This window comes from Buteo buteo, chromosome 15 (assembly GCF_964188355.1).
Source record: "Buteo buteo chromosome 15, bButBut1.hap1.1, whole genome shotgun sequence".
NCBI lineage: Eukaryota > Metazoa > Chordata > Aves > Accipitriformes > Accipitridae > Buteo > Buteo buteo.
The window spans coordinates 22001663-22023302 of NC_134185.1; the positions used below are offsets into that span (position 1 = coordinate 22001663).

Consider the following 21640-nt stretch of genomic DNA (forward strand, 5'->3'; position numbering starts at 1 on the left):
TACATGCTGCTGACCCCAAAATGAAGAGAAAACACATCTTTTTCTTCATTGTTGGAGTGGTAAAATTCAGTTTTGCTTATACTGCTGTGTTGGGTCTGCAAGGAACCTCAAATGCTCTTCAGATTTAAATGTTACAAGAATGCTGTATATATGAGAGATGTCAATTCACTGATGGAGACTATAGTAGCAGGTGATGCACACTGCTGAGTACACCAGTTCTTGGGTTTTCTTTAGGAACTGTAAGATTTCCAGCTAAGATCTCTGTACTACAGATGGCTCCTTTTGTTTAGCTCCTCACAACAGGAATCCTAGGCTTCACTACTTTCACAGAACAAACTTAAGAGAAAGGGCTCATAAAACAAAAAGCTTTAAAGCAAAATATCTCAAGACAGCCACCATCATGACCTGTATTAGCGGCTAAATTGGAGAGTTCACAACGTGTATCAAAAGGTTTCTAGCACAGTTCAGGGATGTAGCAGCCTGTAATGTGACCAGAAACAACACAGACGTAACACAGAGGCAAGGAGTCAAAGGCATAAAACACGTCAGCAATACTTCTAACTGAACAGTTACCCTTAGGACAAGCAATACTGAGTATTGATTTGAAGAATACGATTTTACTAATTTAAAAAGAAAATATATGCTCAGATTTTCATAGCCTCTTTTCAAAAAATTAATGAGAGTAAAGTTCATATAATTATTTGTTGTGAATTATTTGTTCTGATCTAATCAGAACAACATTTACCTTAAATCCAAAGGCATTTGGAATGAATACAACTCTCAGTTATTTGTTTGGTTTGCTCTCCCCGTCTTACATACCATCAGTTTGTAAAATACTAGGTCAGTTAATAGGTAAATAATTCAACCACCTTTCCAGTGGACAGCCGGTTAATCGGTGTTAGTAAAGGTTTGCCCCCTCTATAAATCAGTCACCTCTGTTTGATTATGGACATTTCTGGCCCTTTCATGTCAATACCTCAAAGGCTAAGACATGAAGAAACATTCTGGGGCAATTTTTGATCTGTAAGTCAGAAGAGAAGTAGCTCACATTTTACCTTGTCTTTAGAAATGCACCCTTGAAGCAGAAGGTGTTGAGCACTTGGAAACTCTGGGAGGAGAGTTCCAGTTTTGGAACTCAGAGAATATTTACGAGTGAAACCACCCTGAAATGGAAGAGAAAAAAAAACAGGAACATTGAAATAGCTAATATAGATTCAACTGAAACCAATAATTCATGCTAAACTTGTATATTATCTCACGAGTCTACCAATGTTCTAGAATATTTACATTCAGATAATCCTTCAAAAGTATTGATGCTTATCCAGATCTGTCTTCCAGCTCAGGAAGGTAATTAAATATGTGCCTAGATCTAAACTCCACCAAATAGTTTTTAGAGTGATGCAGTCTTTGAGCCACATTAATTCATGGAATCCTACAAGCTTGGATTTAATCTATGTTTAAAAACTAAAGTAGAATACTACTTTCCTCTACAGTAAGGACTGTGGCATCCTCAGGGAGACTTAAGTTTTATTTAATATATATCTTTCTAGTGCAAGGATGTACAGTACTGGAGATATTATTGTTCCCCCCTGCAAACTTCCTGCTCTGACAGCATTGCAGTAGTGATTTCTGCTGTTTTACTATGGTAAGCATTATTTTAGTTTATCATAAAGTTTGAGAACATTTTATGGTGTTATGGATGTGATGGTATGTAGGGTCTACGGACACTTCTGAACTAAGTATTTATTTTATTGCTCTCTGTGATTGTGGCAGACTTGACATGAAGCACCAGTTTCATATTTCAGTAAGAATGACATTCCCAGCCATTTAGTGTTCTTCAGTTACTTTGTTGAGGCATGGTCAATGCTGACCTGGAGACAAGATAAATTCCTCCTGAATTATGCTAAATTCTGCTGAACTGAGAGATTCTTTCAGTTCTTGGAGTTCACCTCCTAAGCCTGTTTAGCTTAAATATCTGAAATATCATAGACGCATCTTGTACTAGTTACAGACTGAGAAAAGATCTTGAATAATTATTAGATGCTAGCCTTTGGAGAGATGGGATTGAAGGATGAAACAGCAAGCAGCCTTGTATGTGTGGATACTGACCATGAAGCAATATTTGGTAAATCAACCCTTGACTCCTAACCTAATACTCTCACAAAATCTGAATTAGTCTACTTCTCAGTAAAGCTGAGCAGTAACATTCTCTAGTGATAGTGTTACTATGCTTATATTTATAATGCATACCACATTAAGCTTATTAAGCTCTCAAATGATATAATTAAGATGAAACCTTCACCCTCAAGAGAAGCAATAAAATCTGTATTATGATTCTGTCCTTACTGACTGAATTGTACTTATTCTCATAGGATTGCATTCAAACCTAAAGAAGACTATTTGGCTGAAACCCTTCGTTAAATTTTAGCCCACCCAGTCCTTATGTCAAGGCAGCGTACAGAGCCTTGAGCAGGCCTTCTGCATATTCCTGCGGAATACTTCTGCGCAGATTCCCTTTGTACTAATGGATGGAATTTATGACCTGGCACGAGGCATTTGAACAGTACTTGAAGTGCTCTCTTCCTACCCCTTTGCATACAGTCAGATTTCACTGAAGTAGGAATAGTAGGTATAAAATGTAACATACAGTGTAAAAGTGTGCAATGGGGAGTATTTTCCTGTACATGTTGACTCATGAATTGGAGGCCAGTTTCAAGTGAAATTCTATCAAATACTGAATTCAGAAAACTATAGCTGTAACTGACTTATTCACCATTTCTATATCGCTACTTTTATAGGGTGATGTCTGCCAAAACAGACAGCAAGGAACAAAAGCATACATTATGTAAACACACTTTGCCTGTGCTATCTACTATTCAAATACACATAAAGCTCTAAGTCAAAGAAATTGTAGAAATTTAGAAACATTAGTACTTCTTCTGTGTCAATGCTTTGCAATGTTACAACTGCCTATCAGTATCATGAGGTTTGTTTTTTTTAATAATGGGAGTAATCTTAATGATTTTATTATGCAATTACCCATTAAATATATTAAAAGCTCTGATTAAAAGGGATTAGTTCATTTATAAGAAGGCAGTGATGGTGGTGGGAGGTTTAAGAGATGATAATCTGCAATGTTTTTTACCTTGCTAATGGACTTCTATTACTGTGCCTCAGTTCTAGGCTTAATATTTTAACCCACTGCCACTTGCCCTTTCAATTTAATGCCATCTGTTTCTAATGGCCATTTAACATTAAGATAATGACAGTAATATTATCTGCCTAATTAACCATGCAGACTCTAATGGTGCACTAACTGGTTTAGATAAAAGAATTTGCTGATATCTCCCCCTACAGAAAGAATACTAGAAAATGTGATAAAACATACCAGAAGTAAACAGTGTCCCTGGCACTCAATAAGTGTTCATTCAAATGCCATTTACTCAGTATATTTAGACAATCAGTGCTTTAACATCTTTTCAATGTCTTTATGTTCCTACTGAGAATTACACCTTATGCAATCATTGTAAATCTTTCTGTAATACCTAATTGCATGTACTTTCAAGCAAATGAATAAGGATATATCACCTGTTCACTTTAACGGAAAGTATGATGCCAAATTTTCAGTATGCTGAGATTGTTAAAATTCAGTTTTGACCATGAAAGACTTTTTTTCTTTTAAGACTTGCCTAAATAATTTCAGACAACACAGAGCTAGACAATCAAAAACTCATACTGATGTGCCCTTTCTAACTTATTTCCACTGACTTCTCTGTAATTCTTTTTCTGGGACAATGAAGTATTGAACTTTGGGGCAGAAACAAGACAGGTTTATGGAACTGTCAATTCCCAAACAGACTGGGAATGCCACATCAGAGATGGAAGTAAATGTGCATTCATTTATGCCAAGGGAACCAGACATTTTCCATCCCCAAACTCTGGAAGAATGAATGCTGTAGTAGTGCTCATGAATTGTTGAGTATGTTGGGGATATCCCATGGCATAGCACTATCTTTTTTTTACAAGATAGCTGATTATCTGAACAGGGAAAATGCAGCAGATCTAATCTATCTGAACCTCACTAAAATACTTGACGTGGTGTCACCATGGGAAATGATCAGTTATGCTGGTGAGAATGGGGATTAGTACAAGAATGTAAAATGTTTAAGAAACTGACTTCAGCTGAAATGCTAAGACATTCTGTTGACAGAGAAACTACTGGGTTGAAAAGGGATTCATGTGAAGATTCTCAAAGATCAGACTTGGGGCTGATCTCATTGAACATTTCATAGATTAAATTGGCTGACATGAACTAATGAAATCATCAATAAAGAGGAAGACCAAGAGGTCATGTAGAAAGACCTGGATGGCTTTGAGATAATGGCAATAAAGGGGATGAAAATCAATAGAGCAAAGCTACACTCTCAGGGACCAATAAGAATTCCTGCTATCAGCTAGGAGTTGCTTATCTGGAAATGAAAAAGGAGAAAGACTTGTTGTGTATCAGTTGGTCACAGAGGGTATATTTAGTCTAGTAAATTAAACGGTGTCAGAAAACATTCCCAGGCAATACTGGAACAGTATTATTCAGAATGACCCCTGGCATTCTTTCGGCCCATGCCAGTTAGTCTCCCAAACAATTCCCAGTCATGCTTCAACAGCTACTGCATGCTAGGGATTCTTCTCCTTGGCAATGTGGCTGAGATGTGCCTATGTTGTTGTGTAGGTTCAGGACTTTAATAATATGAATGCAGGCTATTCCATGCCAGTTGAACTTAGTGTCAAAGAACAATCCTGGGAGCAATCCTTAACCCTTAGGGTACAATAATCCCTAATTTTCTAGTATAATACGACCAGAGTATTTCTAGTATAATATGACCAGAATGACAGTGACTATACCATAGTATACAGTAGTGAAAATGTAGGCTACTTGTGGAAGAAAACCACAAACAAAAAGAACAAAAAAGCAAATGCAGTTCTAGGGTTCATCAGAAAGGATATTTCCAACAGAAACTGGAGACATGCCATTTAGAAGACTTTATGATTTTTTTTCTATAAAGATATTCAAATAGGAACAAGTACAGTGAAAGGCTATAAGGCTGATCAGAAGTGACTAAAAGCTGCTGCTTGTTCCATCTAGCAAGCAAAAGCAGCAAAAAGACGTATCACAGGAAAATGTCACGAAGAGCAAAAAATAGAGAAAGACAATCCTGACCAGGAGGTATAAAATTCAGTTTATTAAAAAAAAATCTTTCGGTTTCCAGTCAGACAAATGAGATTCTGAAAAAGCCCTCCTGCAAAAGTAATGGATGTAAAAAATTAAGCTAGAGCTTGATCCTTTGCTTAAGAGGATCTATTATGAACCTCTGCAGTTATGGGAACTGGATTGGAACAGGAACCCCAGGAGGTGCCTTCCAATCTTATTTTTCTTTGAATATTTAGAGGAGCAAATACTCAGCTTCATGAAAAAAGGTTATGCAGGTTTTAATGAAAAATATTGCTGTAATTTTCAAAGAAATGAATGTGAAGAAAACCACAGGTCACATATTATTTGGATTATACCAGAAGTGAAAGGAAACAGACTATAGCACTTACCTCATTCTTTAACTTGCTTCCAGAGAACCTTTGAAAATAAACACATTTGATTATTTTTTCATAAGCAGAATATTTTTAGAGTTTGTATATATATACACACATATAAAATAGATATATAAAATAGATCAATTAGAAAAATGATCACACTTTTCCAAATGAAATTATAATTAAAAAACATGCTTTTTTCTTAACTTCTTCCATTGGTTTGCAAGTGCCTGAGGATATAAGGAAACCTACTGATGTCTTCTGAAACATGAAGATTCAGATCATTGACCAAAGAGTAGAGTATAAAACTCAGTTTCAGGTTTTTCTCTGGATCTTTGCAACTTCACAAATAGCAAAAGGCCAGCACAGCTGCAAGTCCATAAGGTCTTTATAAGGAAATACATAAAGTTTTCAATACAGATGAATAAATTCAGAGTAGAAAAAATATATCTAGAATTTACACTTCTCAGGAAAATGAAGAAATCATTGTGATTTTCCATTCTTTTTCACCACAGTATTATTTTAATGCAGATGAAATGCGTTTCTGAGATCAAAGATTCATTAACTGGAAAAAATGTGTTGCAGTATAGCACATGTCCTGTTAAGAGTCCAGTTGAGAGATTCCCAATGAAGTCACTGGACTATCAGGCAACTCTTCAGTGCAGAAATTAGAAAGCACATTTAAATTATAACTACTAAAGTAGAGGATGTGTAATGATAGAGATTCTAATGGAACAGTATAATGATAAATGTTGTTTGATTATTGTTATTTCCTGTTCTGCTAGCTGCCAACTGATAAGATACTGTGGGCAACATGAGGTCTTATAATTAATAGCGGCAATATTGTGATTTCATGCTGTTGAGATGCACTGCTGGCAGGACAGAAAAAAGGAGGCTGCATGGTTGTGGAATTCCTCCTGCCCAGGCCAAGTGCCTGACAGTTCCCATCACATGATGATCCAGTGTATATTACCTACAGAGTTCCCTTGGTTGTTGATAGACGAGTATGAAAGAAGGCATCACTCAGTTGATTACAACCTGGAGTTAATTAGCTTCATAGCTGGATGTATTTGTTACAGACTGTGGATTTCCACATGTGCAGCAAAATGTACACAGAATGTACAGCAAAAACATGAGGCAGCATCTGCTAGCATTTCTCCTCCAGAGCCTTAATTGCTAGCTAAAGCTACCCTTCACACAGTGCTGTGGATGCTAATAATTTCTGGTCTTAGGTATGCTCCTTTCACAGTGCAAGGCTTGATACTTAAAGGAACCAGGAGGTCAAATTTACAGTGCAATTTAAGGATTCAGGCATCTGCAACCCTGCATTTAAGGACTACTGTACTCAGCTCAATTGCCTAAATATTAATACATGAATGCCAATTAAGTTTGAAATGGCAGTAGAGGCCTATATTTAGGCAACTAAACTGAGGCCCATTGCCCCTTCTAATCTTTTGACAAGCTGCCATCTAACATGCAAGCCTGCTGGTAAAGGCCTCCATATGCCTACATTTCTGCATGGGCATGGTGTGATCTGATACCATTATCAACCCGTATATTTTCCCTGCCTATTTCTCCCCCAAGCTTGAGCCAGGAACTATTTTTATAGCTCACCTACCGGAACAGACATCAGACGGAGGACAGATTTTATGATGGATCATTATATGCAGCAGCAAGCAACTGGGAGATTCACTCTCAATTTTGAATCCCTACACTGCCTGACTCTTTCCTTACCCAGAAGCTTGTTCTTAACCCCAGGCTACTGTGTCATTCTCTTTACACAGACAAATCCAACCACAATGATGGCCCAGACCGTGCAAAACGAGCATTTGAACTTCTGCTCTAAATCAGCTAGGAAGGCAATTTGACTCCTGGACCCTGAAAATTCAACATCTCATACATGAGAGCACAAGTCCTAACACAAAGAAAAGGTTCCTAACTAGTGAATCTAGTGAGCACTCCTGGAAATCTTAGAGAGTATCTATGCCATCTTTATGTGAGTGTATACTGTCAGAAATCCAGACGTGGGGAATTCTGCAGAACCTGCACTTTCTTTGCATTCATTGCTGCTAGATTGTGCAAGGACAGAGCTTTACATGAAAAGGGCACTGACTGACATAAAGCTGACGACTAAGAGTGATTATATTCCCTTAAATTAAAATAACTGTCTTTTAGTTAATTAAATGAGCAATTTGTTCAAGATAATTTTGCATTATGAGGAACCTCATCTTTCTGTGTACCAGTAACACCTCTGCAGCTCTGGATAAATACTGGATAAGGAAACAGCATATTCCAGTCTATGATACCTTAAGTCCTGCAATGGAGAGATCCGTCCTTTTAAGCATCATTGGCAACATTACCCTCAATTTTTACACTTGTACTCTTGTTTGGAAAAAGTCTCTTTGGATATAACCTAAATCTACCAGCGGCTGAATTTCATATATGTGATTATAAACTCATTTATTCCTCTCCTTTCTCAGAGTCCCCATTTATACAGGTATACTGCCGTAGACAATGAAAGCCGTCATTCAAGCCATATGTGAATGGACACATTTGTTTTACGAACTATTAATCTTTGGCAAACCAACAGGCAGCTATCGTAACATATTGATCCTGCTAGCTGTCCCTTAAATAAATATAATTAGAGCTTCCTGGGTTAGGTTTAAACTGATATTAGCCAGTCAAAGGACCTGTAAATATTAATCTACACTGACCCCTCCCTCCTGCCCACAGGTGCCAGCTTCACACCATTCTCCAGACGTTTCATAATGGGAAGCTGTCCTGGGGAAAGAACTCAGAGGGTGACACACAAGCAAACAAAATGAGACAAGTGTTCTGGAAATGGTGTTTTGCTACCTCACACGAACTTGAACGAATCCTCTGCTGTTATAAGTTGATACAGCTCTACACTGACTGTGGTGGGGCCATACTGGAAGACACTAGCAAAAGATGTAGATCAACCTCTTAAAACAAAATCAATGTCTTCAGGGAGCAAGCTGCTACTTAAATCTGGGAATGCCAGACATTGAGATATTCAGCATTACTAGTTCTGGTATCAATAAAAATTAGTGTCCTACAAATACCTTCCTAAGGGAAGGTTAAAGTTAGACCTTCACTGACTAAGTCTCAGAATTTATGTTATTGTACCTGGTTAAGCCTTTTCCTGAATACACAGAATGGTAGTATGCACTGCTTTCTTTAATGCCAATTCCATAATAGTGATACCTGTGGAAAAAAACAGAGGAGTGTTTATGAGTGACGTCTCAAGTAAAGCAAACTGTCAAATTGATTTTCAATGCTTTCTGAAAACTTCTCTTAACAATGTCTACCAATTCCTTTCACTGACATGGAACAAAATCTGGTCTCATAGAAAACAGTATTGTCATTACTTGATCCAAAATTCAAGGATAGGACCTTTAAGTTTAAAACACTTTCTCTCTTACAAGAATGTAGCTGGAACAGCAAATCTCCTAGAAACATGTTACATCTCTTTTCCCTAATGTGCATTCTCTTTCATTTTACTTCATTTGTTGAAAGGGTGCTGGGTTTGACCTACCAGGTTTATCAGGCTTACCACTGTTACATTTAGAAAGTCCCACAAGGGACTTCTCAGTTGAAAATAACTTGCCAGTGTACCCTATAAATTAGTGTTCAGCCTCCTCTGACTAAAAATACTAACATGTCATTCATTCATTCTTCTCTCAGGTGCTAGGCTGACTGACTCTGAATTATTTAGCAGCTTAAGCAGTTCTCATCCACATTTGTCTCCCTTACTGCTGTCCTGGAGATTACTGCTCCCAGATAGAGCTGGAAGAAGGAGCACATGCCTGTTGCTCAGGCTCTGCAGTGCTAAGCCCAACACCTCAACCAAAGACACTAAAGAGGGTATGTTGGTGCTAAGAAAACTGGCTATGCAGTAGATACTTACTGCTTTCCATTGATTTTGCTACAAAAGAAGTGACCTTCAGGAGAAGGGCAGGAGAGCAAGCTGGGGGCAGCTCTTTCTTTACCAGTCATAGCAAAGTTTGCTTGAGTTCATCTGTCAAAGGTGATAGGCCCTGTCTTATAAATTCCACTCAATAGATTTAAAAACTGATTGTGTTAAACCAAATTTGTCTAAGAATGTTATGGACAGTATACTCATGTTCATTTGTTTTTTACTAAAATTAGCTTGAAAACACCATGGCAGCTGTTTTAACTGAACTGCTTCAAAGTTAACACTTGTAGTTCAAGTACATTGCATGTAAACCAAGACTTAACACAGAGGTAACACTTTGCAACGTATTGACCAACTTCACTGAAACTTCTCAAAAGCTTGAAGAAATGCACTCTTAAGACACAACCCCCCCAGCAAATAGTTCATAGAACACATAAACAAAACTTTTCAGCTCATCTCTGCTGTTCCTGGTGATGCCCATTGAAAAAAATCACAATCTTAAGTGTTTGCTTTTGTATGGGACAGTGACAGATAAGAACAAAACCCTCAAATGCTTTATATTGACAAAGCTGACTAAAGGCATTAGATACAAATGATGTTTAAGAAAATGTTCATTAGGGTGATACATTTGCTTAGCCCAGATAGCTTTGAAAATCTCAGCTGAAATAGTCATTCTGTTTCTGGACAGTCTGTTGTGTGCATTCGGGATTTTACAGCCAAGAAACGTAACAGAAAGTGGCTGCTGTTAAACATCATGGCTTTTACTGTTTGCCTGAAACTGATGAGTCTACGTAATACCACTAGATCGCACTTGTACCTGGTGACCCGTAGGGAAGGCCAAAAGTTTCTCCCCTATTTCTTTATTGTTAGTTTTCCTGCCTCCTAGGTGTATTTTTCTGAGGGATGGTGATGTGGTGAACTGACCATTTTTAAATGCCTGTTAAAACTCAGAAGCTCAGATATAGCACCATCTGTTCCTAACAGTTCCCTTTTTATACATTAAAGTCAGAGTTGGCTGATCAAAGCAAAGTGACACCTCAGGGTGGTTTAGGATACCAATGGGACCTTTCATTAAATGCCATAATGCTAGACTGTTGTCCTCCGGTTCACATGCAGCACTGTGTCACCTACGTTGTGAGTTAAAGTCCTAATGTTTTTCAACTACTACTTTTGGTTTAGGATTATTAAACAGATAGACTTGGGCCAGAGACCTGGATGTGGAAACTCCTAATGTTTGACAGAGTTCTGACACAAATGCTAAAGGCATGGACATTTTTTCTTCTTTCATGAAAATGAAGTAATTTTAGATGTGACACAAGAGGTATTGAAAATATACATGTATGGATTCTTTGAAATAACAGCATTTACTTAGTCTTGACATTGCAAAGGTTGTGCATTGAACAGGATGAAAAACAAAATAGAGCTGTGACCGCTTCTTTAACAATGTTATCTGCACATTTGTCATTGGCCATGTAAGCAAGCAGTTGCCTACATCTCATTCCAACACCCTAAACCTCCCAGTTTGAAGCACATGCCATTTCTTAAATTCTAAAAATAAAACTTCACACTTTCACCACAAATTTGGAATTCCCTACTGCTAAAGTTGGAGTGGGCCAGAGGCAAGGAAAAGCATTACTTCTTTACATAGATAATATTCAATATCTAAATTATTCAACATCCAATTCAATATTAACATATTTGGGCTAGAAACAGGAACTGTTGTATGTTTTGGATTCTCAGGTTTCCAGTGGTAGGCAATATACTTGTTCCTGCTCTGGAATGCCCCAAGATATCAGAACTTACCATTGTGACATTTTGTTATGTAGCGAATAGATATTTTCAGTACCTACTCTGTGTGTATTAAAGGCATAGCAGTTACCATTCTGATTTCCTTTGGCGATTTGTGTAGTTGAATTTTTAGTATTAAAAAATACAGCTTTCTAGTCATGACACAGAAGCAATGAAAAAATTATAATCTGTACTTTTCAAGCTCTGTCTGGCATACTTCATACAGTAATAAGGTATGAAGATTTTTATTCTCTCACAAGCCAAAGTCATTAGCTGAATAGCTTATTTTGAGCTCCCTGTTGAGAGTAGTATACCCATCCCAGACACACTGATAACATCTTTAACCTACAACTTCAAGTACCTTCTTTCTGTCTCTTTATATGTATATGTCTATGTGAAAGTACAGTATATAAGTATTTTACTATTTATATGACTAATGTATAATTAATAAAATGAAACCAGTTATCATAAGGAACTTATTCTTGATTTGTGTAACAAACCTTTTAAAAAACAGCTGAACTGCTTTCCTCTTTTAATTTCAGTGGTTTGTTGTAACATATGTTCCTATGCAACTAGTAGCCCTGATTTTAGCATACACTGACACAAATGATAGCTGATAAGGAAATGATAGGCTTAAGCTGTTCAGGGACTTGCAATAACTTGTTATCATGGGGCCAGCTGCCATATCAGTTTTATTAACCCACTAAATCACTCCTAATAAATAAGATAATAGTTTTCAGACATGATGGATAAAAGCTAAGATTCATCATTGATCAAAGTCTACAAAGAAATTAAATTGTAACTTGAGCTCAAACAGTCTTCTGTGTCTATGGATTGAGCAGTATGTACGTTTTCCCAAATACCTGCTCCAGGTAATACATGTACTGTGAAAGTTATAACTGAATTCTAGCAGTGACCAGAGTACGTTCAACATTACCTATGCAAAAAGGCAGATTCAGAACCTGCTGCGCAGACAACTGTTGCTTATGAAATACTAATCTAAGAAGAGAGCAGTCTGCAGTATTTATTGTGCTGGGTCTTCTTCCACTCAGCAGGAATATAGAAAATTTCCCCTACATTAAGCAATCTGGAGTGATTAGCATGGGCATGAGAGATGAATGAACTTTGTTAACAAAATTGTGTCCAATATGTTGTACCTTCTTGGTCAAATGTTTAAATGAGTGTTTTAGTATTGACACTTTTGTACAAAAGGGTTGTTGGATGTGAACACAGAGAGACTCTGACTTGAAGTTCTGGGATTTATTAGATCTGTTTTTAAGTCTCTCCTTCACCCAGAACTGGAGATGACAAATGCTGCTTGGAATCAGAGAAGGAACTAATATTTGTGTATCTCACACCTTAAAACAGCACCTGTATCCCACACCTTAGAGCAGGAGTTCTTTCTCAAATCCAATTCATGCTCGTGAGAATGCTAGGAAGAGCTTGGCCTTGTTTCAGGGCAGGAGAAAAACAATTTCTGTCACCTTGAAGATGATGGAAAAGGTAACTGATTTTCTTTGCTTTATTCTGACCACAGCCAGGCTCTATCAACACATTACTGTGTATGCATGCAGCATCCATTAAGGCACTTTACTGGTGGGGAGTTAGCTTTTCTTTGCGATAAAAGAACAACGATTCCATTGGAGGGGAATTGTCATTTTCCTTTCATGCTTTCACAGCATATGGCTCAGCAGAGCCCTGGACAATGATGAGAGCTCCTAGGCAATACTGCCATATGAAACACCACTGTTAGGAACAGTTAGTACTATTACTGCTCCTACTAATATTATATCAAAATAATGATAGCAACAACAAAAATAAAACATGTCACTACACTACCATGCTTAAAAAAATAGGATTTAATTGCTAGTAAGAAGTGTCTCTTACCCAGTATCCCACCTTTGTTCCACATAGAAACAGCTTACAACATTTAGAGTCCTTGCTGACATAAAAGCATAGGGTGACTAGTCATTTACAAAAACTGAGGAACAGCCCCTTAATTTGCTTATTAATTTAATGGAAATACTTCTTTAAATTGCATTTGTGTAACTAACTGCTACCTGGTGAAAGCAAAAATGAATTTGCTCCTCAGTGAGCCCGAGGTTCTGCGGGGAATATAGTCCACAACATCAGAGATCGATAAATAGATAATCAAAGATCATTATTTATACTGTCATTTCTCTGTAAGTACTTGCTGCTGTATTCAGTCTTTGAACTGAAGATATTGTCACTTGTGCCTTTTGTGAGGTCCTTTTTTGCACAGCAAGAACAATGTAAATGTATCTTAGTGGAAATGAGAATTGCAGAGGAAAAGTCTCTGAGGAAAACTCCAATGAAAAAAAATAAGGAGAAACAAATGCCAGATGTTCAAACAAAACCTCCTGGTGCCTCATCCCTTTGAGGAAATTGTTCAAGAACAGTTAATCCATATGAAAATATGGCACATAATACCACCAAGGTCAGTAGGGATATGGGATCTGCCGAAGAAATGTTGGGCATGAGGTATCTCTGTGTTAATACTGTTAAATGCCTTAGAGAAAAGGGGAATATAGTGGCACAAGTCCTAACACAGAGTTATTTTATAGCTAAATTCCCATGTCAAAAACTACATTTGAAACATACTCCTTCACTTAACAGAGGTTGACTTACTGTGCTTTAAATTATGCAGACACACGATATGTTTTGGAAGTTTGGATCCTAATTGGACCTTGTTTATCAATTCATTAGATATGTCAGAACAAAAATACAATGAGCATTTGGGAGACTTTTCCCCTTGTATTATCTCATTCATTATAACCTGAAAGTGGTTCTCCAAATACGTTGGGTTATGAACCTGACTAAGACTTAACCAAGGCATTGATGGATTAGTAGGTTGTCAAATATTCCTGCACAGATTGTGAATGCCAGTTCTCCTAAAATCTTAAACACAATACCAGCAGCAAAGCTAAGTCTACATAAGCTTATGCCTGTAACCATAGCTGAACTTCAATACAACAGAGAATACATGAAATCCCTCTTTTCCCCTATAAATAACCTTTCTAATAGTGACTCCCCTCAAACCCCCTCTATTCAGCATCTATAGGTCATCTACAAAAAGAGAAATGAACTTCAGTTCCAGTTTTCCTCTACACAATGCAGATTGTATACTCTCTCCTGACAAAAATCAATGGATTACAAGTTTGTAAGACTGTGACAGAAACTATGCAATAACTGTCCTGTGTTAAAAAAGGAAAAATATTCTATGCAGGCTTTATTTCCTTTGGATTTTATTCTTACTAATGATTATTTAAAATAAATACTTGAGACATACTCAAGAAATAGAATGTCCTTGTAAAAATTTGGAATTTAAATTCCTCTCCACCTTCATTTATACTGCAACAAAACCTGAAATTCACAAATGACATCTCCTATGCATTCTTCAGCAAAACTAAGGTGTAATCAACTGTCTATTTCTTACCTTTCTAAGACAGGAAGAAAACCAAGCATAACATGAAACAACCCCCCAAAATTATAAAAGTAAACAATGTATCTCAGACATTTGTAGTACACTGCAAAGCACTTAGGAAAACCATGGTCTTGTAGGGTTTTTTTTCCTTTTCAGTCTCCTTTTATTTTGAGTTTTGCTTATAAATTACTGAAAGACAAGAGTAACTTTGTCTTTAAAGGCTAAGCGGTTCAAAATAAAGAGTTTTCCCAAACAAACAGAATGTTTGAGTTTCTTCTATTACTACCAGTATTCTGGTTTTCTATCTTATTCATTAGCAAAATGTTTCTTTGCTAATTTTCTGGGTTTTAGTTTTGTTTCAGTTAACCATCAACTCTTTGTGCTTTCTTCTATAAGTCAAGGATAGTTTCATGGATCTTATTCAGTAAGTACATAAACACATTTGTAATTTTAAGCAGGAGAAAAATCCTAGGGCTACTCATGTACTTAAAGGCATGCATCACCTAAAATATAGGCATTAAGGATAAATGTTTAATTTCTGCATACACAGAGAAAGGTGGACACAATATCTATCCTAATTTGCTCCTCGTAGCAATATCTTATTTTTAGGAAAACATATTCTGAAATCAATAGAAATATACAGATAAGTATCTGGTCTAAATTTGATTTGAGATTGAAAACCATTAGGTTTAAGGAGAGTTACTTTAAAAGAACAAAATTATTTAACTAGTTCTGTTTTATGCTGAATGATATGGGCACACTATTTAGGTTTAATTTTTTTTTTTAAACCACATATAGATAAACACTGAAATAACAGTTTAAAGCACAGCACTCAGAAAAGCTCAGAGCCAGTCTTGGTTTCAAGCAATACAGAAAACTGTTGTATTTGTGACTCTCCAAACAGGAGTAGAAGTTTCCTAGAATTACCTAACTCAGAGCTTGACATTAGCAATACCCTAGAGCATTATTTTGACTTCTCTACATTCGTTACATCAATACACCACACAGTTTTTAATTTCGTTAAGAAGTAGCATTCCACTATTAAAAAACAAAATCAGACTGGGGACAATTCATCAGTCCTTCGTCAGCAGTCTTGATATCAGGACATAGGAGCGAGGGTGGGTGTAAGGGAATATGTTGTTACTACTGTTCACCACAGTTTTACACTAACTTTATCATGCCCAAAAGCATGATGCCAGAACCAGAACTAATAAAAATTTCACCATAGGTGATATTTAATTATCTGTGATCTAATCCTACAGCCTAATATTCCACAGCTCAAATATACAAATTAATCAGACACATTATTCATGAAATGACTGCACTACAGGTTGTGTACTTTTAAATTACCCACAACAAGAGCAGACGTATACCTTCTTCTCAATTTAAGACAACGCTTTTTTCTAGTGTCTTTAAATTAATCCATATTGTTATGTAGAGAACACAATGAAAGTTGTTAGGTTTGCAAAAGGCAAATAAAATTGTAGTTAAATTGCACATTATTTATAGAAAGATGAGCAGCTGTAACAAAGACAGATGTATTACATAATGTTTTTATATATAACATTTTTACATTTATTTGCAACAAATGCATGGCTCTATAAATATAATGACAAGTTTTACAAGCTCAATCAGTTTAATTTTAGAAATTATGCCTGTGGTAATGTTTTCAAACTCAAACTCTGTATCAGTTTCATAAAAGTTATCACTTGCAGCTTGTCATCTGAATAAACCTCCCTGATAGTTAGTATATATTGTGGAGACATGGAAATACATGTCATTCCTAGAATGTATTCTATAAGTGGATACACAGATAATTGTGCCTTACTTTGAATGGCCCCTTGTTCCAAGCCGCCTTGTGGTAAGGAGAGGGAATTTCTGGCGAATGGTCTAAAGAGAAAATAACTGTATTAATTTCTAACACTGGTATACTTTCTTAGCAATCTGTTCATAGAAAATTCATAGTGTAAATATATGGTTTAATAATGTAGTCCATGAATAAATATTTGTGACACTTGTGTTGCAACATAAACAATTAAGCATGTTTTACACTGCAGGGGTCCTTCCATCCCCGTCCATCTTGCTGTGTATCTCCAGTCTTCCCACCCATAAACTCCTTCCCACCCTTCCCACCTGTTCTTCCTTTCCATTTTCACTTCTACAATTTCAAATCTAGTTTTCTTCACAAGGGTCCTGTTTCATTCAGGTCCCTAAATTACAACTGTATCTTTTGCTTCAGAGATCTAAACAGAACCAGGGAAAGATCTGCCCTCTAGCTATTCTGTTTTCAAAGTCAAACAACTAAAAACAAATTGATTTTTGATTTGAAAAGTGTGATCTCAAGGTTAAAGCAAGCAAATATTTGCTTAACAGGTACTTGTGTGTCATCCACTATCGAAGTGCTGCATTGTCTTAAACTTATTTATGCTCACCGAAACCCTATGAAAGTTTCTGTTAGCTCTATGCTGCACATAAAGAATTCATGTTATGTGATTTAATCCAAGTCAAGCAGAAGATTCTGTCACTGGACTCCTGAGATTGAGATTAGTGCCCTAAAAACATTCTACTCTTCCTGTAAAGAATGATGCTTATGGCAAAAGGTTTATTAAGTAAAAAAGTAATTCAGTAATAGAGGTAGATCTAATAGATATATCTAATAGACAGATCACTGTCAAAACAATATTTAAATGGAAAACTATTGTCTTCCTCATTTATACTGAAACTGTGTAATGAAAATTAGGCATATACTTTCTCAGTATATCCAATTCAAGAGAAAAAAATTAGTAAGTGAAGATTTTATGAACTGGATTTTAAATCCATTATTATTATTTCATTAAATTAATGCATTTTGCTATGTATGAACAATGACTAGATCAGTGATGTTTAAAAAAAGATGATCCTTGAAGCATTTTTGGTTTCCTGTTTCACTAACTACTCAGGATTTAATGTGGAGAGTTCACATCTCCCTTTCATTAAATGATTTCAGGATTAATTGTAGGGAAGGGTACAAAAGAGGATGAATCAACAATTTTTCATTCAGGAGCAATCTGTGCTATTAATTTTTATTCCCCTTCTTGTATTGCTTCTTGCGTTACATCTCACTTTACACTGCCTTTAGTATAATTAAAAGTGTCTTCCATGTCAGATGTGGTTTTGTGGAAAGAACCCTATTAATGTCATCATCAAAGAGGAAAAAAAAAGCTCTCGAAGAGAATGCCTTTTTTTGTGTGAAATAACAATAAATCAAAGGGAATTTCAGTTTCATTCTCCTAAAGCTGTCATAAAATCCCTTCATATGGAACAGTGTAGTTAGTCTGATTCCATGTACACGAGCAGTAGAAAACATGTGAATTTGAGTCGAATTTTGACACAGGTGTACTAAATTGTGATTCTGTCAAAGAATTAATCTAACAAATTATGAAGGCATTTATTTTTTACCTTCCCAAAAGTTGCAGCACATGCAGGTTCAAGCTTCTCTTTCCTGCAGAAGTCTAAATAATGTGCATAAAGGATGCATCTTGGTAAACAAACTCCTTCACAGACAATGTAGTTTTCTTCCAGCCTGTATAGAGAAAGAAACTGCCAGAGTCAGAAGCAACACGCCATGCTTCCCAATTTTATTCTCCTTCTGGGTTTTGGTACTGCCCTCTTTTTTTTAATTTTACTGAAGAATTCCACGAGAGCACACAGATGAGTTTGTCCTGAACAAAAGAGACACTAGAGACTGACTGCACACTTGGTGCTTAGGTTAGTTGCAGAATGTGGAAAACCTGGGGCCAGGTCCCTTTTCTTAACTAGTCTTTTTCAATGTCTGGACTTTTTTGCTTTACATAAATAAGTAAATGGTCATCACCTAAGAGGCAGCCTTGCTTTGAAAATAAGAGCGCGAACTAGACTATGAAAGACTTGGGTTTAAGTCTGTCCTTTGAACAGAGCAAGGGCTTGAACTTGTGTCTTCTGTCCCACTGTATCTTTAACACCGAGGTAATGTCTCATCTCTTCCTACTTTTGCTTTTTGATTTCCACACTGGACCTGAAGCTGTTTATTGACGAAACCATACTGAAAAGCAAAGAACTGTCTTTTTCTGAAGCAGGTGCATTTTTATGTAGCTTCCCAATCAGTTTACAGGATACAAGTGCCTAGTGATGATCATTAAAGTAAAAATTTAAAAACTGAAGTAAAAAACTGTCTGTCTTCACTTGAACTGAACTCTTAGAAACAGATGGGTATTTCACTGTTGTCTTGTTTCTTTTCTTTATCAGTTTACATTATTTGCTACTCCTGGGATGATGTGCAATAAATTTATTTCTCAAATTATACAAATCTGTCAGAAAATACTTTGTAGTAAATGCTGCATACTGAATAATTTTGCACTGACTCATCAGACTCAAATCCTTACAATTTACACTCAGAAGGCAGATTTAAACTAGACTAAGAAACTGGATAATTTGGATTACTCTCATTTTTCAGTCTGCATTCAGTAACTAAATTCCAATTCAATGCAACAGCGCTCCTCCCTAATTTCAAGTGTGCCTTAATAGAAACACTTATCAGTTAATGTCTGCAGAATTTGACCTCTTATTTGGTTAATTTTTTGCCCAGATAAAATGAAGTAAAGTTAGGGCTTCCAAGGATGCTAGAATATAATGTAAAAAAATACATTGTAAGGCAGTGAAAATCTAACAGTCATAGCCTTAAAGGATAACTAAAACATCCATTCACAAATGTAATTCTTAAATAATGTTTCATTTCTACATTTTTTGGATATATTTCATCGATAGTCACGCACTGTGAGAACCTGACAGAGACTTCTGCTAAATGATAAACCTCTGCCAATTTAAAAAATCAGAAATTTGGGGGTGGATGTCCTTGTTTTTTGACGAGGCTTACCCGAAAAAAAAAAACCCAACCCAACTAACCAAGCATCCCACAGATGACAGGTATTTCTAAAAGAACCGTGAGATGCAACCCTCCTAGCCGGCTCAGCTTTTTAAGAAACGTCCCTTTGGGCCTGACGGTCACACCGGCTCGGAGGACCCGGGGTCTCCCCGCCGAGGGGCCGGGCCCGCGGCCCCGGAGCCCGGGGGGGCTCCGACACCGCCGGCCCCGCAGCGCGGCCGCCCCGGGGCGGGGGCGGACAGCGGGGGCTCGCCGCCGGCGCCGGAGCCCTACCATTGCAGGGTGAGCTGCGTCTGCTTCTTCTTGTCCTTCATGATCTGCGTGATGCTCTTCTTCGCAGACGGGCTCTGGTCCGCGGCTTTTAGTGCGCCGTCGCCAGCACCCGCATCCTCTTCTTCCGAGGAGAGGGCTTCGCTGGCGAAGCGTGTTTCTGAGCGCCGGGGGGGGAACAAGAAGAGATACCCAAGGGCATCGTTACGGTCCGGCAGCACGCCGCCCTCCTCCCGACGCGACTGCGGCCCCGCAGGCGCCCGTTTAACCGGCCGCCCTGCCCGCCGTTGCCTGAGGGGCCGGGCCGGGCCGGGCCGCCCCGCGGCCCCGCAGCCGCTTTACCCCGCGTCCCCGCCGGATCCCGGGCAGCAGCGACGGTTCGGGGCGCCTGCCCGCACCTGCCCTGCCCGCCGGCTGGACGGGGAACGCTGCCGGCACCCCACCTCTTACCTGCCTTGATGCCGGCGGGCAGCGCCGGCTCCGGGAGCCGCCTCTCGGCGCCCGCCGCGCCGCACAGCCCCTCCTCGGCGTAGGGCAGCAAGCCTCGCCCCACCAAGCCCTCGTAGCGATCCTCCTGCGCGGCCGGGAGGTGCAGGAAGGCGTCTTCTTGCTCGGGTCCCTTGGCCATGCTCCTCACCGGCGCCTCCCCTGACCCGCCATGGGCGGCGGCGGCAGCCGACGGGACGGGACGTTGCGCGGCGGCGGCGGCGGCGGCCTCAGGGAGCGGAGGGCGCCGGCTGGGGCATGGGCCGCGCCGGCCTTTTGCGCGGGGCTTGTGGCACCTCGGCGGGGAGACGGTGTCAGCCGAGCGCCGGCAGCGTGAGGGGAGGAGAGGCGACGAGGCGGGGGAGGCGGCGGGGGACAGGTGTTGCCCTACGGCGCCTTCCAGGGAGGCTGCATGGCTCCCGGGCGGGCTGAGGCGGCCGGGCCCGCGGGCGCCACTCCCTCCTCACGGCAGCTCCCCCGCGTCCGCGGAGGGGGGCTCCGCCTCGGATGGGGTCCCGGAGGTCGCTGTCGGGCGGCAGCGGGGAGCTCTGCCGGCCCCTGCCGCCCGCCCTCCGCCGTGCTCAGTCAGGCCGGTCCCGCCTGGCCGGGAGGGGACGGGGCATGGCTGAAGGCCCGGGGACGTTCAGGGGAGCCGGCCCGGAGCGGATCTGCTGGGGGCTTAATGATTAACTCCCGCCGGCGGTGGCTCTCGCTTGCGTGAGGGAGTTAGCGCTCGGCCCGCCGGCCCCAGCGCGGCGAAGGCAAGGGGGCGGCCGCGGGGGGTCTGCTCGTCCCCTCCGGGTGAGGGCGAGGGGCGGCCGACGGGCCCCCTGCTCCTGGCAGCAGCCGCTTGGCAGCCACAAGGCCGAGAGGGGCAGCGGCCCTGGCTGGCAGGCCCCTGGGCACCGTCTCTTACCGTCAGTATTCCGTTGTTTCCTAGCGTAATTTGGTGGGCGTTGGAGCAGAACATCTTGATTTTGTGCGAATAAATAAATCACGCTGATCTGGCAGACGCTGGCTTTGCTTTTCGCTCTGTTTCAGCGTGCTGACTGAGAGGGATGGCGGGGGACGATCACAGAAAGGTGGCCCCTGCTTTTTCCAAAGTTGTCAGTAGGATGGAAAATTAGGGCGATCACTGCAACATCCACTGTTCTAATACATCCTCGTTAAAGCAAAATCCTGGGCATTGTGCTTCTCCCAGAAAAGGGCTGGGAAATCGTAGTATGGCTTGTGG

At 39.5% G+C, this 21640-nt stretch overlaps 1 protein-coding gene across 1 annotated transcript in view; it reads right to left on the bottom strand.

Moving 5' to 3' along the window:
* Positions 1–20548, bottom strand: part of RFX6 (regulatory factor X6) — a 36773-nt gene extending 16225 nt beyond the window's left edge. Inside the window, exons 1-7 of the mRNA XM_075046382.1 lie at positions 20371–20548; positions 19924–20080; positions 18189–18312; positions 16579–16640; positions 8728–8805; positions 5596–5623; positions 1056–1163 (exon numbers count right to left, since the gene is read on the bottom strand). Coding sequence (XP_074902483.1) covers positions 1056–1163; positions 5596–5623; positions 8728–8805; positions 16579–16640; positions 18189–18312; positions 19924–20080; positions 20371–20548 — 735 coding nt within the window. The remainder of the gene's footprint in view (positions 1–1055; positions 1164–5595; positions 5624–8727; positions 8806–16578; positions 16641–18188; positions 18313–19923; positions 20081–20370) is intronic.
* Between the last annotated feature and the right edge of the window lie 1092 nt (positions 20549–21640).